Genomic DNA, 16,260 nt, shown 5'->3' with positions numbered 1-16,260 from the left:
TATCCCCATTCAGATCTTTGCCAATATCATTGACATATAGGTTAAACAGCAATGGTCCTAAAACAAATCCCTGAGGAACATCACTAGTGACTTTCCTCTTCTGGGATTATGCTCAACCATACAAAACTTGTTTATACCTATCAGACAGCCAATCTTCAATCCAATGCGCTAGTCTAATATCCACCCCCATCTACTCTAGTTTGACTATCAGCTTATCATACAGTATCAAAAGCCTTTACAAAGTCCAAGTACCCCCCCCCCCACATACACACTGTGCATTCATCTCTCACATCCCATTCTGCTGTCACCTTATTGTAATAAGTAGGTAGATTACTAAAACATGACCTCTCTTTAGCCTTATTAACATCGAGTTTGCTTAATTCCTCATGTACCTCTTCATCACTTACTCAGTCTCTCCTCCTCATCATCCACTGTTTGCAAACGCTTCATGATGTCACATTTACAAGGATGATAAACCTTTATGAACTGCTCATTAAATATCTGAACTATATCCTCTACAGAAGTTGTCCTTGTACCATTTTTTCCAATCAGTGCCATCCTACCATAATCTTTTTTTTTTTTTTTTGCTGGCTACATATTGAAAGAACTCCCTAGAATTTTTTTTTTTTTTTTTTGCTTCATTAGCTAACTGCTGCTCATACTGAACTTTTGCTACCCTTACAGACTGAGTCAACCTTCTTGCCTGTTCTTTTTATTCTGATGTTGATTATTACCACTCCTCTTCTGTTGCCTCCATAATGTCTGTTTTCTCTGTATTGCATTACATGCTTAATCCTCTTCATTCATCCATTTCACACCTATCTGATTTAATTTTCTGACCTTTGGAATACATTTATACATTGCTTTTACTAGATAGTTTTGAATTTCACTCAAGCAATATTAATCTCCTTTCCATTCAACTCCTTATTCCATACTACAGGTCCAAGCTGTCTCCTGAGCTTCTCATTCAACAGCCTTGTAGTTCCACATTTCCTCACATTTTTTTTTTTTATGTTGAGTCCATACACGAGAGGTTGGTTGGTTGATCAGCCAATAGTACGTTAGTACCATGTATGGATGGTGGGTAAGGAAAGAAGGTACTTGTTTACATTTGATTTGAATGATTGTATATCATATTCCCTGGGGAACACAACAAGGAGAAGACTGTTCCACAGCACAGCAGTTGCAGGGATGAAGGAGGAGAAGAAGAAACTTGTTCTGTGGGTTTCAAGGTGCACTGTGAAGGGATGTTGAGCAGCAGCTACACATGTTCCAACAAGCTTAGTACTAAGTGGAGAATTATTGATGCTATTTCAGATGAACATTTTTCATGGGAATATTTGTAGAATACACATAGCATGGAGACCGATTGTCTGTGCGTAAATGGGGGGAGTGAGTTGGTAAAAGATGGGTCATTAATAAGTCTGATTGCTCATCTCTGCATTGAGTGGAGCATTTTGAGGGAACTTTTGGGAGCCCTCACCCCACCCCCATACGTGAGAGCAGTACTTGATGGTTGGACAGATTTGTGATTTGTATAAGGTTAGCAGCTGTTCAGGGGTGGAGTAACGTCTTGAGTGAAAAAGAAATCCTAGTTTTTTAGAAGCTGAGGATGCAAAGGATGCAATGGTTATATGTTTATGACAGGAGAGGCTTCATGGCAGGGTAATTCCAAGAAGGGAAATCTCATATTGTCTGGAAATTTGTGTGTTGTCAAAAATAATACTGGGAGAAAATGGTTCTTTTTTTTATGAGAAATAAGACAGTACTGGGTCCTTATTAGCATTGAAATTGTCTACGTTATCTGAACCCCATTTGAGGATTGGTTGGAGATCAGAATTGAGGGTAGTGGTGGTTGATGTTCTGTAAGTTGAGGTGAGTTGTGTAGAGTAAGGTTTATCAACCTTACTCCACAGGTTGGCAACCACCCAGGTAATCACTTCTTGGTCACTCACACCAACTGGAGGGAAATTTGACACCTCATTTATAATAACATTATTATTAACAAAAGTCCTCCATGGAATCAAAAAACTCATCATATTCACAAGGCTTTACAAACTGCATTCCTTCAGTCTATCTTCATATCCAATATCCCAAAGACCAGTTACCACCTTAGTCAGTTTTCTCTGGATCCTTTGCAATATCATCATAACATACTCTGATGAGATAATCAAATTTAAGACCCTCAATTCTCGTGTTCCCTCTGTAATATACTGCATGAGGTAGTTACTCGAGAAACTCATTTTCTTTACTTCCGTTTGCTATTTTGTCATCCCAATCAATATTGCTGTTATTATAATCATCCATAATGATCACCCTTTTCCTATTTGCTTGGCTAATTTGCTTATACATTTCCTGGTAACTACCCTCCACATTACCAGGTCTATAGCAACGTCCAATGAAGTATTTCATTCTATTCATCTCTATCTCACACCATACTGCCTCAAAATGACTACGTCAAATATTGTCATGGTTTAATACAATCTTGTGTTAAATGATGATAGTTTATTTTAATTTTAAATTTCTTATTATATTTATTAATTTTTAATTTTTCTAGTATTTATTATTTAAATCTTTATTCTTACTTTTCTTTACTATACCATATAATATATTTTCCTTGTTTTTTTTTTTTTATTCTTTATGATAATCTAAATCAGCAAATTTATCAGTTACGTTTTTGTTATCAAATGTGAATCCCACCCATGAAAGGTTTTAAATCTATCAGCAGTATTGTAGTTTGGCTAATAGCTATATAATCTGGAACCCCTGTTCTGGAGATCAAACATTCCACATTAGGCTTCCAATAAGTAGTGTATGTAGTTTAGCACCATGTGATGAAATTTATCCATCATTTAATGGCATTTGCAAACATCTATTCTGAAGATGGAATTTAAACCCATAGTCTGTTGATTGGAGAGTGGATATGCTATTTACTCACCCATCAGAATTGGCAAAATAACGCTGAGATTCCTTTGAGTTAATAATTAGTTCACTGGGAAAAAAAACAAAAACCCATCATTCCCATAAGGTGAATGAAAGGTGCAGGAAATTGATCTCCATAAGGAAGATCAAGTTCATGCGCCTTTTGTTCATCTTATAAAGAATTTTTTTTTTTCCCCTGGTACATTTATCAGCTCAAAGGAAAGCAACCTCAGTGTTATTTTAAGCTGGTCTGTTTTAGCCAAGTGGTTAGTGTATCCACTCTCCAGCCAAAAGGCTGTGGGTTCGAATCCTGCCATGGGCATGGATGGTTGTGATTTCTGTGAATATATCAATGGTGGTGGGTGGCATGTGTTGGTGTAGATGATATTGTAGCTCTGGTTTGTTGTATTGGCAGTGGAAGTGGAGAGCCGTAGAGTAGGTGTCCTCCCTCGATGAGTCCTTGGACTCCTTGGAGGTGTCACATAATAATAATAAGCCATGTTATTTTGTAAACTTAGAGAGTTGCAAATGCTGGAAATGTATTGTCAGAGAAGGTGGTAAATTGAATGGAATTTAAGTCAATTTAAGGAAAGGTATGACTGATAGAGTTGGACAGCTAGTTTTAAGATTGTCACAGGGATTCAATAATAATGTCATTGTCTCTATTCCTTAATGTGTTCGATTTGACTTGCTGGTGTAATAGCAACATTTCTGGAGCACACTTGTGAGGACAGTGTGTTTACCTTTTGATTGGAAATACCTGGATTTGAATTTTCTCCAGGATACGAGAAACCTTTATGTGGATTTTTTTTCCAGCTGAATCTGAATCTCTTGATAATTTCAGAGATGGAAGGATTTTTCTCCCCAAGCTTTGGTTTTTTTTTTAACCCTGCAAAATAGACTGACATAGATTTATAACTATTAATGCATTTTAAAATGAATATTTAAATTGTTTATTTTTCAATAATGTTTTCAAAACTACATCTGTTTTCTATTTTAAAAATGTCTGCAATTTTAGAAAACACGTGCAATTATTTACTTTTTTTTTTACATTATTAGTTTGATTAAAAATTATGGACAATACAACTCTAAAGCTATACAAGTCTTAGAATTGCTTCAACCATAATTTTTAACCAAATTAATAATACAAAAGAAAGTTGTTGTTTTTTTTAAGCAAGACAAAGAATTTACAAGTTTTTATTTTTAAGTGATTTAAATATATTAATGGAGGAATCAGAAACCTGACAGTTTTAGTATTATATTAAAAGATGCATCTTATATATAACTTATATGTAAATGTATAATTTTATATGAATATTCATCTCAGTTGCTGGCTTTGGTTGGTGGATAGCATACCCTCTACAACCAGTTGCTAGTTTTAATTCCAATGCTTTCTAAATGTCTGTAGGTTAGACGGAAAATTTGATCTCCCTGCATGAGACTGCAGGCCTGAAAAGCTTCATGTTGGTTTTTAGAGCAAGGTTTTCAGATTATGTTAAAAAAAAAAATATATATATATATATATATATATATACAATAAAAAAAAAAAACTTATCCCACTCACTCCTCTAATGCACTATGAGTTTATAACCTATCATGGATGAGAGCCACATAAAAAAGTATATATATATTTGTTATTATCACTCGGAACTTTCAAGACGTCACAAGATTTATTGTGGCAGACCCTCCTTAGATAACACAAAGTCAGCACAGAATCAGTTGAACTCTCAGTTCCTCAGCATGTTCTCGTAAAACACACGGCAAAATTCCATCCAGTCCGGCTTTATTGGTATCCAGAGTGCATAGTATTCGAAACAGGTTCTCCTAATGCTCTTCTGAACCTTGAACACTAAAGTGATCATTGATAATCTTCACTGAATTGTCACTCAACTCCTATTTTCATCTAATATTGTCATTCTTCCATAGTCATCAATTCTCCTTCTACTGGCTACATAATGTAGGATGTCTTTAGAATTTTCCCTATATTGCAGGGTTAATTGTTTCTCATATTCCAGTTTTGTTTTCCCACTATTCTTGTCACTCTCCTAACCTGAGTTTTCTCTTCCTCATACGACTGCTCTTTATCCCTCTCTTTATACTTTCCCTGTAACCTTTATTTCATCTACATTTTTTGTTAGATTTTATTAGTCATTCACTTTACACAATAATGTGTTATCTTTTTCACTTGGTGTGTGTGTGTTTGTGTTTGTGGAGGGGTATATAATTTGCCATTTCTATTAATAAATATTTCTTCCTGAGGTCCCATGCACTGATATCTTTCCCTTCCATCTTCCAAAGTGATTATTATAATCATCTTCCTTATAATTCCACATAAATTTCTTTCTCCTTGATATATCATCTGTATGTCTATTCATCTTTCAATTCACAACTACATGGCCACACTCTCCAACTGAGGGCAAAGATAACATCTCAATTACAATCAGATTCTCTGATTCTAGGACTTGATCCAAAACTTGATTAAACTTACCAAGAAATTATATTCTTGTACTGACTACAAGCAAACAAAGTTTGCATGTGAATTATCTTTGCGAAGGCTAATGACTTCACATCAGTTGCCTAAATATCTCATAATGTAAAGTACAAACTGTTTTGGATGCATATAATGCTATACATTGTGAAGGGCAACTACTCAGACCAGTTTCAACCTTTGTTGAAAACTGATAAAGTTTTAACTTGGATAAAGGATTAAGCAAGAATATAATTTCTTGTGAAGTTTAATTTCAATTATAACCAAGTGAAAAAAAGTTTATACAAATCCAAAACTCTGGAACCTGGTGTTCCCTCTACTATTGCTTAAGATGTTTGTTCCTCGAGAATTCTAGAAATTTCATTCCTTTATTACTATATGCTGTTTCCTCTTCCCAATTTATATTACTGTTGTTAAATAACCAATTCCATGAGGATTACAAAGACCAAGCAAGGTGACTTGGTTGGTGAGGATAGATAAAGTGAGGTATGAACAGCAGTTAGCTAATGAAGCCAAAAAGAATCCTAAGGAGTTCTTTAGATATGTAGCCAGCAAAAGAAAGAACGATTATGGAAGGATGACATTGATTGGAGAAAATGGTATAAAGACAGCTGTTGCAGAATGTGTGGTAGAGATACTTAATGAGCAGTTCATAAAGGTCTTTCAATCTTGTGAATGTGACTTCATGAAGAGATTAAGAGCAGTTGATGATGGGGAGGAGAGACTGACTGTAAGTGAGCAAGAGGTGTATAGGGCATTGAGCAAACTAGATGTAAATAAGGCTGTGGGATTGGATAATATATTACCACGTATTCTGAAGAAATGTGCTAGGGAGTTGATGCCAGCCTTGACATATTTTTTTAATATGAGTCTCGCACTGGGTCAAGTTCCTAAGGAGTGGAAGGAGGGCAAGATTGTGTCACTTCATAAAGGAGGTGATAGAACTCAAGCATCAAACTATAGGCCTATCTGTGTGTCAGGTGTTGTGATTAAGTTGTTGGAGAAGCTTGTGAGAACTAGGATCCAGAATTGGGTTGACAACAATGGTATTACCTTTGATGGACAGCATGGATTTGCTAAAGGGAGGTCATGTTTTAGTAATCTACTTATTACAATAAGGTGACTGCTTCCTTGGACAGAGGGGAAGGATACACAGCAATGTACTTAGATTCCTGTTAGATTTTGCAAAGGCTTTTGATAGATTACCACATGATAAGTTGATACTCAAATTGGAGTGGATGGGGTTGGATATTAAATTGGTGCATTGGATTGAAGACTGGCTGTCTGATAGGTATCAAGAAGTTGTGTATGGGGGGGGAGAAGCAGTATCCAGGAAAACTGGTTGACTGGTTGGTTTGGTTGACTAGAATCTTGATTAGTTTGTGCAGCATCTTAGCGAAATAAGTTGCAATAGACCACTGTAAATTATATGTACAGAGCAGAGAGTTAGACTAAAGAGTGTGGTGTTAAAATTACATGTTTATTACCATAAAATTCTGACCAAAAATGAGTAGCCTCTAAATGCTTATTTGTTAACTTCTGTATGCTATTGGATTCTTATAATAAAATGTAAACAACTGCAAAAAAAAAAAAAAAAAAAAAAAAAAAACCAGCGCCTCCGTAGCGCAATTGGAAGAACGACGGTACATTGCGCCCTTCGATTGGAATAGGCCTAAGTTCGATTCTCATCGCGACGGGAGGAATCTTTATCTGGTCGATTTCAATCGATGGTGAGTTAGCCGATCTCATACGGAGGTAGCAGGGTTTTTTCTCCCGGAAACTCGGGTTTTTCATCCCGCATACATACAAATTGGCCCTTCAGAACACACACAATTTACAGACAAAAATTACTATTTGTGGTGGTGTTGGAGGTGGGTGGTAGATGGCGTTGATTCGTAGTAGAGGTAAGGTGTAGAGACAGTTGAAGATGTCCTCCCGCGATGAGTCTTCGGACTCCTTGGAGGTATTAGGAATAATAATAATAATAAAAGGGAAGTCACTAGTGGTGTGCCTCAGGGGGTCTGTTTTAGGGCCCTTACTGTTTAACTTGTATATTAATGATATTGGTGAAGATTTGTATGGAGATATTCAGTTGTCTGCAGATGATGCAAAGTTGGAACGAACCATGAAGAGTAGAGAAGATGTTGTGGCCTTAAAAGAAGACTTGAATAAATTGAGTGATTGGTCATGGGAATGGGGATGCGAGTTCAATGTTGCAAAATGTAAACAAAAATGGGATGCTGAATTTATGCTTAGTGAAGATATATTGTCAGAGGTTGAGGAAATAAGAGATCTGGGGGTGATAGTGGATAAAGATCTGAAATTTAGGGGGGACACAGCCAAAATTGTGAAGACAACACAAAGGCTTCTAGGAATGATGCAGAGAACAACTGACTTGTAGAAGTAGGGAGATTCTTGTTCCATTGTATAAGGCTTTGATTAGGCCACACATGAACTATTGTGCCCAGATTTGGTCACCTGGTTTTCAGAAGGATGAAGAGATGTTGGAAAGGGTCCAGAGGCAACTGACTAAGGTCGTTTCTAACCCTCTGGAATGTCGAGTATGAGGAAAGATTGAGAAGATGTAATTTGCAGAGTCTGGTGGACAGGAGGAATAGGGAGATATGATAGAGACCTACAAGTTGGTAAGGGGTTGTTATAGGATCAATGCTGGAGAGGTTCTACAGAAAATAGTGGGAGATCAGGGGAGAACCAGAGGTCATCCCTGGAAACTGTATAAAGAGGGTGTGAGTAGGGAGTGAGAAGCAGGGAAAAAAAATGTAAAAGCAAATCTGTGTAAACTGGAGGGATCACCTGTATATTTATTTATTTATTTTATGCTGACAGAATTCATTGGATTTTATATCATTTTATGACCTGTTTATTTACTTTATTTTAATCATTATTAGACTTCATTTTGTATTTTATGGCACTTGAAATTCTTTTCTTTGATATATGTAGGTGATAATTATTGAACCCTTCTTTGACTGCTATGAACCAGTGACAAGAATGGCAGGAGGTATTCCTGTTTTTATTCCACTTCGATTAGTAAGTTTTTATAATTCTTAATGCATGTTTAAAATGAATTTTTTAAATCTCTTTTCTTTTTCCTCTTAAATTTCTTAAATCTCTTTTCTTTTTCCTCTTAAATTTCTTAAATCTCTTTTTTTAATCTCTTTTCTGTTTTAAAATTTTGTAATGCTCATTTTTATTTAAAAAAAAAAAAGAAGACAGAAATCAGCGAACTTTGTATTCCCAGGTACAACAATGTTGTAAAAGAAATTCCCACAGTAAATTGATATCATGAATAACTATTTCTGTGATCCCTATGAGTTTGCAGTTGTGAAACTCAGCTGAAAAATTATGAGTGAGGGTGTGACACTTGGAATAAATCTATATGAAATTAAAAAAAAAAAAATTAAATTAAAACATGAAACTAGCAATGTAAAAGACTTTTAACTTATGAGTCACAAAATTGGTTTGGAAATAATGGATCTAAGTAGGATTTCTGTCCCAAGAATCCTAGGAAATTTTCATATCTTTCTTGTCTTTGGGGCCCAGAAAAGGCAGCTTGAGACTCGAGATGTTTCATAAATTTACAAATCTGAAACAGAGACGCATCAAATTTATTATAATTTTTTGAATATTTAATTTTAGTAAAATGAGTATTGCATCACAGATTATAGACAATAGTTAAAATTATGATGGTGGTTTTTCCCTTTCAGTCGTTACTTTCCCCAATCCCTCACAATTTTATCCGGGCTGAGGACTGGCATATGTCTGAGACGTATTCATGACTGTAATGAAGTGTGTTCACTGGGCTAGTTTGCCTGTTCTGGGGACAAAAAACCTGAGTTTCCAGGTGAAACAACCTCCATATGAGACCGACTAAATCACCTTTTGTCAAAAGAGACCAGATAAAGGTTCATATCAACGACTGGAACCGAACCCAGGTCTTTCTGACCAAAGGAGGCTCAGTTAAAATTATATTATGAACTAAAATCTTTATTGATTGCAATGAATACAATGCTATTTGTTATTTTATACATCTGTTTTTGTTTCTATTAAATGTAATATCATAACATGAATATGAATCAAGTGTGATGAAACAGCCACTGTAAATGGACATTTTTATTACTTAGCCGTTTCAAGTTGGTTCATTCACAAAATTATGCCCTCTTATCAGGTGATTTGTTAAATAAACAACAACAATGATCACTATGAATAGTTGACAGACTTTCATTGTTGTGAAGTTATTATTTCCATTTTTACCTTTAAATTTGGATCACATTTCATAACAAAAAAAAAAAAAATCAGCTAATGCCTTTTTATTCCCATATAGAGAGTAGGCGAGGCCTTTTAGCCCTATCTAACTTTTGGAGACTGAGTGGGCAGTTCAATCTCCACTGGCAGCCAATCAGAGATAGCTGGCCCAAGGCTATCACTATTTAAGTGGCACGCAGTGAAGAGAGAGGGCTCAACAAGTGCCGCCATCTTGTGGTCCCTAACACAATATATTTTTTAATGTCTGAAATAATGTGGGTTCTACGGTCGATTTTCTTGAGTTTACGGGACGAAAAACCCGAGTTTCCGGGAGAAAAAACCTGCTTGCACATGCCAGAGATCGACTAACTTGGGAACCGGTCAAAAAAAGGCTTAGAAAAATTTCCTCTAGTTAGATTCAAAACAAAATCTTCCTTCATGCGGTCAAGTGCTGTGGTATGTAAATGCCACATCCACTGAGCTACATAGGCTCTCTATTCATTTCATAACATGATAACAAAAAAGATTTATAATTTTAATTGTTATTAATTTTATAATTTTAATTTTCATTAATTTTAATTTTAATTTTATAATTTTAAAATTATAACTAAGGGATAACTACCTGAGATCGCATGTCATGGAATATACTATGGGTTTGACAGTACTTGATCTTGTAATTGTTGCTGAGAATTTATATATGACGAATATGACCATGTTGCCACCAATTGGTGAGAGTGATCATATGGTCTAGACCTGGGAGGTGGTTAAATGTGTGGAATTTTCAGTTAAGATGGGATATATGTGGAATTACAAGGCTCGTAAGTATGACAAACTTAGGAGATTGCTTGGATCGGTGCTTTGGCATGTGAAACTGCACAGGCTGGATGTTGATAGTGCATGGGAAGTGGTAAAGTAGTGTTTGAAGGAGGTAATGGCAGACTAAAATACCTAGAGTCAGGAGAGTAAATCAAGTGAGAGTTAAATGGATGAATATCGTTATTAAGCTGGAGCTGCAAAAAAAAAAAAAAAAAAAATTGTGGAGGGAATTTAAGGAGAAAGGTGACCTGTAGGCACATGAACAATACAAGGCACAGGCCAGAAGGGTAACTAGTGTGGTAAGAAAGGCTAAAGCAGATCATGAAAGAAAGTTAGCAATGCAAGTTAAAGAGAATCCCAAACAGTTCTCTCGATATGCTTCAAGTAAAAGAAAAATAGTATATGGCAGAATGATTTTAATGAATGCTGATGGTAGGAAGATAACTGAATCAGTCGAAATAGTAGAATTATCTAGGTGGAGATATTGAAGGAACGAGAATATATGAGAACTGAGGTAAACGAAATGGTAGTGCATAGCATATTACAGAACCTTAATGTGAATACAGCTGTGCGATTGGATGGTATTATACAAGCTTCAGTTTTATGTGAAGCGGTGAGAGAATTATCAGTGCCCTGGACCATATTGTTTAATGTAAGTCTGAGCTCTAGGTTAGTCCCGAGGAGGGTGGAAATAGGGGAAAATAGTTCCATTACATAAAGGAGGTTCCAAGACTGATGTGGCATATTACCAACTGATCAGCATATCAGGAGTTGTCAGAGTATTTTAGAAGTTGGTGAAGAGCAAAATACAGGAATGGGTAAATGGAAATCTGCTCATACTGAAGCACATGGGGATGAATATAGGGTTAGTGAGGAGTTTAGTTTATTAATAGTCATTTGCCAATGATGCAAAGTTGGGTAGAGCAATAGTTAATAAAGGTAACATCAAAATTTTTTAGGATGATTTGGATAGATTAGCAGACTGGGCAAAGGAGAATGAATGTCAGTTTAATGTGGCAAAGTGTAAGGTATGCATTTTGGTCTGAAAAAATTACCAGCTGTATACCACATTGGTGGAACTGTACTCCAGGAAATTGATGAAACCATAGACTTGGGGATGTTAAAGCCAGAGACTTAGTAGATAGGGAGTTAAAGTTTAGGGAGTACATAGCAAAAGTGGCTCATCAGATTACTTGGTTACTGAAGAATACTTTGACAAGCAGAAATAAGCAGGTTACTGTTCTCTTTATTGAGCCTTGATAAGACCATCTTGACTACCGCATGCAGATCTGGGTGTTAGGGTTTCTTGGTAATGAGGAGGAGGTGCAGAGGATCCAGAGGTGAGTGATCAAGATGGTAGCAGGTCTATGGAATGAACCTTATGAGAATAGGTTGAAGATTTGTGGGTTACAGAAACTGGTTGATAGGCAGAAAAGGGATGATATGATTAAGACACAAATTATTGAGGGTTTTATACAAGATTAATTGAGAGGAAATTTTTCAGAACAGGTATGTATGGTGGTGAGAGAACCAGGGGACATCCATGGAAAGTGAGTAATGCAGTTAGCAAGGGTGTTTTAACTAGTAGAGTTATAACCTAGTTATAACACAATGAGTTTAAAGCAAAGTATGATAGATGTGCAAATGTTGGATAGTTCTTGACATGATGTTTAGGGCCTCTCTCGATGAGTCTCATTGGGGTAGCCTGTAATAATAATAAAATAATAATATTTGGTTTAGTTTTCGCTTCAGTTTCAAAATGAAAATAAATCAATTTTAGTTTAGAAATGAAGTTTAGAAATGCTAAGAAATGTAAAAATGAGGAAGTGATTCAGTGCAAATTAATGTCCAAAGCAAATTTCATGTAGGAGTTCAAACACTAGTCCGCTAGTGATTTATTAGTGGACATTTAGAACATATATTAGAACTAATGAGGCATTTAGAACATATACAAGAGTGACATTTTGAAGTCACATAAAGAAGTGCTGAGGAAAATACAGAACCTTCATGTAGCTCAAAAAGAATTTGCACTGATCACTCGATTTTATACTTATGTAAAACAAAGTTAAGTGAGGATTGTATCTAGATTGGCTACTGAAGATGGAATCCCAATTTGGGCAATTTATATTGGTTCTTTTATATGTGAATCAATTCAAAGCAAAATTATGTATTATGAAAGCAGCCTTTTAACTACTGTGAACATAAAAAAGATAGGAATATATTCAAAATATTAAAGAATTAATAGAATCAGAAAATATTGGAAATAAAAGGTGTTTCAGTATTGTTGGTCATTCAGATTATTCAAAAAGCTTTAACTTAGGATTAGTTCATTACCTGGAAACATGTTTGTCATTTGATATTCAAAATATTGTGGACTCACGAATACAAAAATTTGGAATAGTTTTGAAAATAAACATATTGGGGCTCTAATTACAGATAGAGTGAGGATGCTGAAATTTGGATGCAAAAGCTCAGTTGAAAATTTACTCTGCCTTAATGAAACCATTTGTTTAACAGTTATTGATGCATTTTATAAAAATATAATAAAGAATAAATAACAAATATTCTTAAAAAGTAAGTTTCATGAGTGAAATTGTATTGTCCCAGGATCTCGAGACCCAGGAACAGAAAAATAACCAAGACTCAGAAATCCTATTTCTATGGAAAATTAGGAAAGTGAATGGATGGCATCAGTGGCAGAATTATGTTAAAAATTAAAATGTTAGAAAGGAACTTAACGTTATTGGTATTCAGTTGTGCATGTGTATGTGTGCACATGCATGGGCATGCATATCTAAAGTGGTATGTTCACTTAAACAGAATGGTAAAGTGTGATATCTGCAGTCTGTTATGTTGGCAGCCTTGTACCATGCACAAGACTTAGTGTGAGCCACCAAGAATATAAACAGCTGAACAGCAAGTCTTCGAGTAATGGTAATTTGTTCATTAATGTGACCGGATGCAGAAAGTATGTGCTGTGTGTGTGTGTGTGTGTGTGTGTTTGTGTGTGTGTGTGTGTGTGTTAACCTCTTATGTTAATGTATTTATTCAAAAGAACTTGCACTTTTTTTCACAAAATTAAAGCTAAAAAATTGTGGTGCAAGATATATGTGGGAATTTTTGGACACTGAAAAAACCGAAAATAGGTATTACTTACCAAGAATCTCCTATTTGCTATTGCTACTTCCAGTTTCCAGCGAGGTTTCCTTGTGTGTATTGTCAAATTCACCTAAATAGTGTCATCTTCTTTCCCATTATTTCAAGCAAAAATTACCAGTGATTTACAAGACTTGAGATACGTATTGAACAATCCTTCATGACACGCGAAATGGATAACAATGGTTGGCTGGAAGAGATAGAGCAGCTATGAAGACATGCATATGATTGGTGTGGCATTAACAAAAGATTGCATGACCCAACAACAAAGGCAAGCAAGCCAACAATTGTTGAGTTTAAATGCTTATTCTCTTCAACCAAATTCTATAATATCTGAAGCTGCCATAACAATATTAACTATATATTTCATAGTTTTAACATGTTCATGACATGGTGGTGTTTTGTCCGTTTATTGTTCCGATGGAACTTCGCATTACCGTTTGTGTACCGCTTCCACATTGTGCAGGCAGGCTCAGCTAACACAAAGTTTCAACCCTTCGGTTGAATTTTATTGTTGCTTGTTTGTGTGCTGCTTCCATGTCGAGCTGGCAGGCAGACTCATGCACGCGCACACACACACACACACACATTACATGTCATGTTTCAATTCGTGGTAGAATTTTATTTGAAGTTAGCCTTTGCGATCTGCCTTAATGGCATCGAAAATTTCAAATGCAGTCAAAGAGACATTTATTTTATGTAATTGAAAAATTGGAAAATCGTTTTTAATTAGATGCTGTGTTTGCTAGTGCAACATATGGTTTTGTTTGAGTCTATACAGCATAGTTTCTGTGTGTGTGTGGGGGGGGGGGATATGTGATTCATTAATTAGTGCCATTTTTATCCCACTTGTTTCTAATTGCACTATTTGTTGAGAAATATATTACACAGATTGCAGATGTCTCTATACCATATTCAGTGATACAATAAAACTACTTGTTTTTCTTGCATCGGCAGTATAGTGGCTGTTGGGGATGACTCGTTCTTTACCACATGGAGTAAGTTACTATCTCCCTGATGTGAAGTATTGAAACTTTTTTTCGTGTGCAAGGTATATGCGAAATTTTGTAATTAATTTTTTTGTAAAGTAAAATCAGGGGTGTGAGTTATACATGAGGGCGAGTTATATTCGAGTAAATACGGTATGTATCAGTAATGCTTTATGTTATTAAACCTGTGTTCTACTACTTTTGGTTTCTGATCTTAGAGGATGGGATCCAAGTGAATATAAGATATGAAGTATAATTTGTATACAGCTGTTATGGGCATTTGTTAACAGAATGGTAGAAGATCAAGCAGCACACACAATAATTGGTACCATAGGCTTAAGTATTGGAATTCACGCCAATGTCAGGTGATTCTTGGGAAATGTACAAGGAACAATTAGAATATTATTTCATCACCATTGGAATAAACGATGAAATGGAGAAGGACAATCATTTGTACAGTGTTTGAAAAACAATGTATGTCATTATTTAAATTAAGGGGATATTAATCCCACATTGTTTTAAAACCGAATAAGAAACTCAAAGATTGGAATCAGGGAGTTTCACGCCAAATATAATAAACTATAAAAGTATCGGCGATTACTAGCGTGAGCTAATGCAAGTAGTCCTAGTATGTAGTACAATCTCGGGCAACTCGTTGCAAAGGTGAGTAAAGTTCTGATCACTATTCTTGGTATATTTTCCATAATGTAAAAACATATTTCATAGGAAATGTATGCTGTTATTATATTATGGTAGGAGGTGACTACCCAGACTAGTTTCAGCCTTTTTTGAGGCTTCATCAGTGAGTAGCTGGACCAAATAGATACCAAAGGGTATAGCGAAAAGAACTTATATACTCTGCTATACGAGTTGTCAAACAGGTGCAACCATTAAGTTGCTTAAATATAAAGAGCCAATAGGCTTCATTTCAGCGATATAAAATTATTTAAATTAAGGGGATATTAATCCCACATTGTTTTAAAACCGAATAAGAAACTCAAAGATTGGCATCAGAGAGTTTCATGCCGAATATAGTAAACCATAAAAGTATCGGCGATTACTAGCGTGAGCTAATGCAAGTAGTCTTAGTACGTAGTACAATCTCGGGCAACTCGTTGCAAAGGTGAGTAAAGTTCTGATTGCTATTCTTGGTATTTTCCATAATGTAAAAACACATTTCCTAGGAAATGTATGCTGTTATTATATTATGGTGGGAGGTCACTACCCAGACTGGTTTCAGCCTTTTTTGAGGCTTCATCAGTGAGTAGGCTAATATCCCCTTAATTTAAATAATTTTATATCACCGAAATGAAGCCTATTGGCTCTTTATATTTAAGTAATGTATGTCATGTTTGCAACACCCCATCAAGTTAGTGACCTCAATTATGACAAAGCAGTTAAGCTGCTGTTAAATGCCTTCAATCCATGTTCCAGTAAATTTGTGCAGAGGCTAAAATTTCATTACTGTGATCATAGGGCAAACGAGTCCTTTGCCCAAGTATCTGGCAGTTTTGCAAACTGAGCGTTGCAAGTTTGTCAATTTAGAGGAAACCTACTAGACTAATTTGTGGCAAGCATGACTAGGACTAGAGGTTGTAACAAAAGGTTGTTAGCTGATCATTGCCT

General features: G+C 35.6%; 1 protein-coding gene across 8 annotated transcripts in view; it reads left to right on the top strand.

Annotated features, from left to right (window-relative positions):
• The window catches only part of LOC150104039 (kynurenine aminotransferase-like), a 179,863-nt gene that overhangs the window by 82,531 nt on the left and 81,072 nt on the right, over window positions 1-16,260 (top strand). For all 8 annotated transcript variants that reach the window (XM_090396703.1, XM_090396701.1, XM_090396702.1 and 5 more), the window contains exon 5: window positions 8,372-8,458. In XM_090396703.1, coding sequence (XP_090252829.1) covers window positions 8,372-8,458 — 87 coding nt within the window. The remainder of the gene's footprint in view (window positions 1-8,371; window positions 8,459-16,260) is intronic.

This window comes from Typopeltis vanoorti, chromosome 8 (assembly GCF_054136105.1).
Source record: "Typopeltis vanoorti isolate ZY-2024b chromosome 8, IOZ_Tvanoo_1.0, whole genome shotgun sequence".
NCBI classification, from domain to species: Eukaryota; Metazoa; Arthropoda; class Arachnida; order Uropygi; family Thelyphonidae; genus Typopeltis; species Typopeltis vanoorti.
The sequence above is the reverse complement of the archived record's forward strand: the minus strand, read 5'-3'. Positions and strand labels throughout refer to the sequence as shown.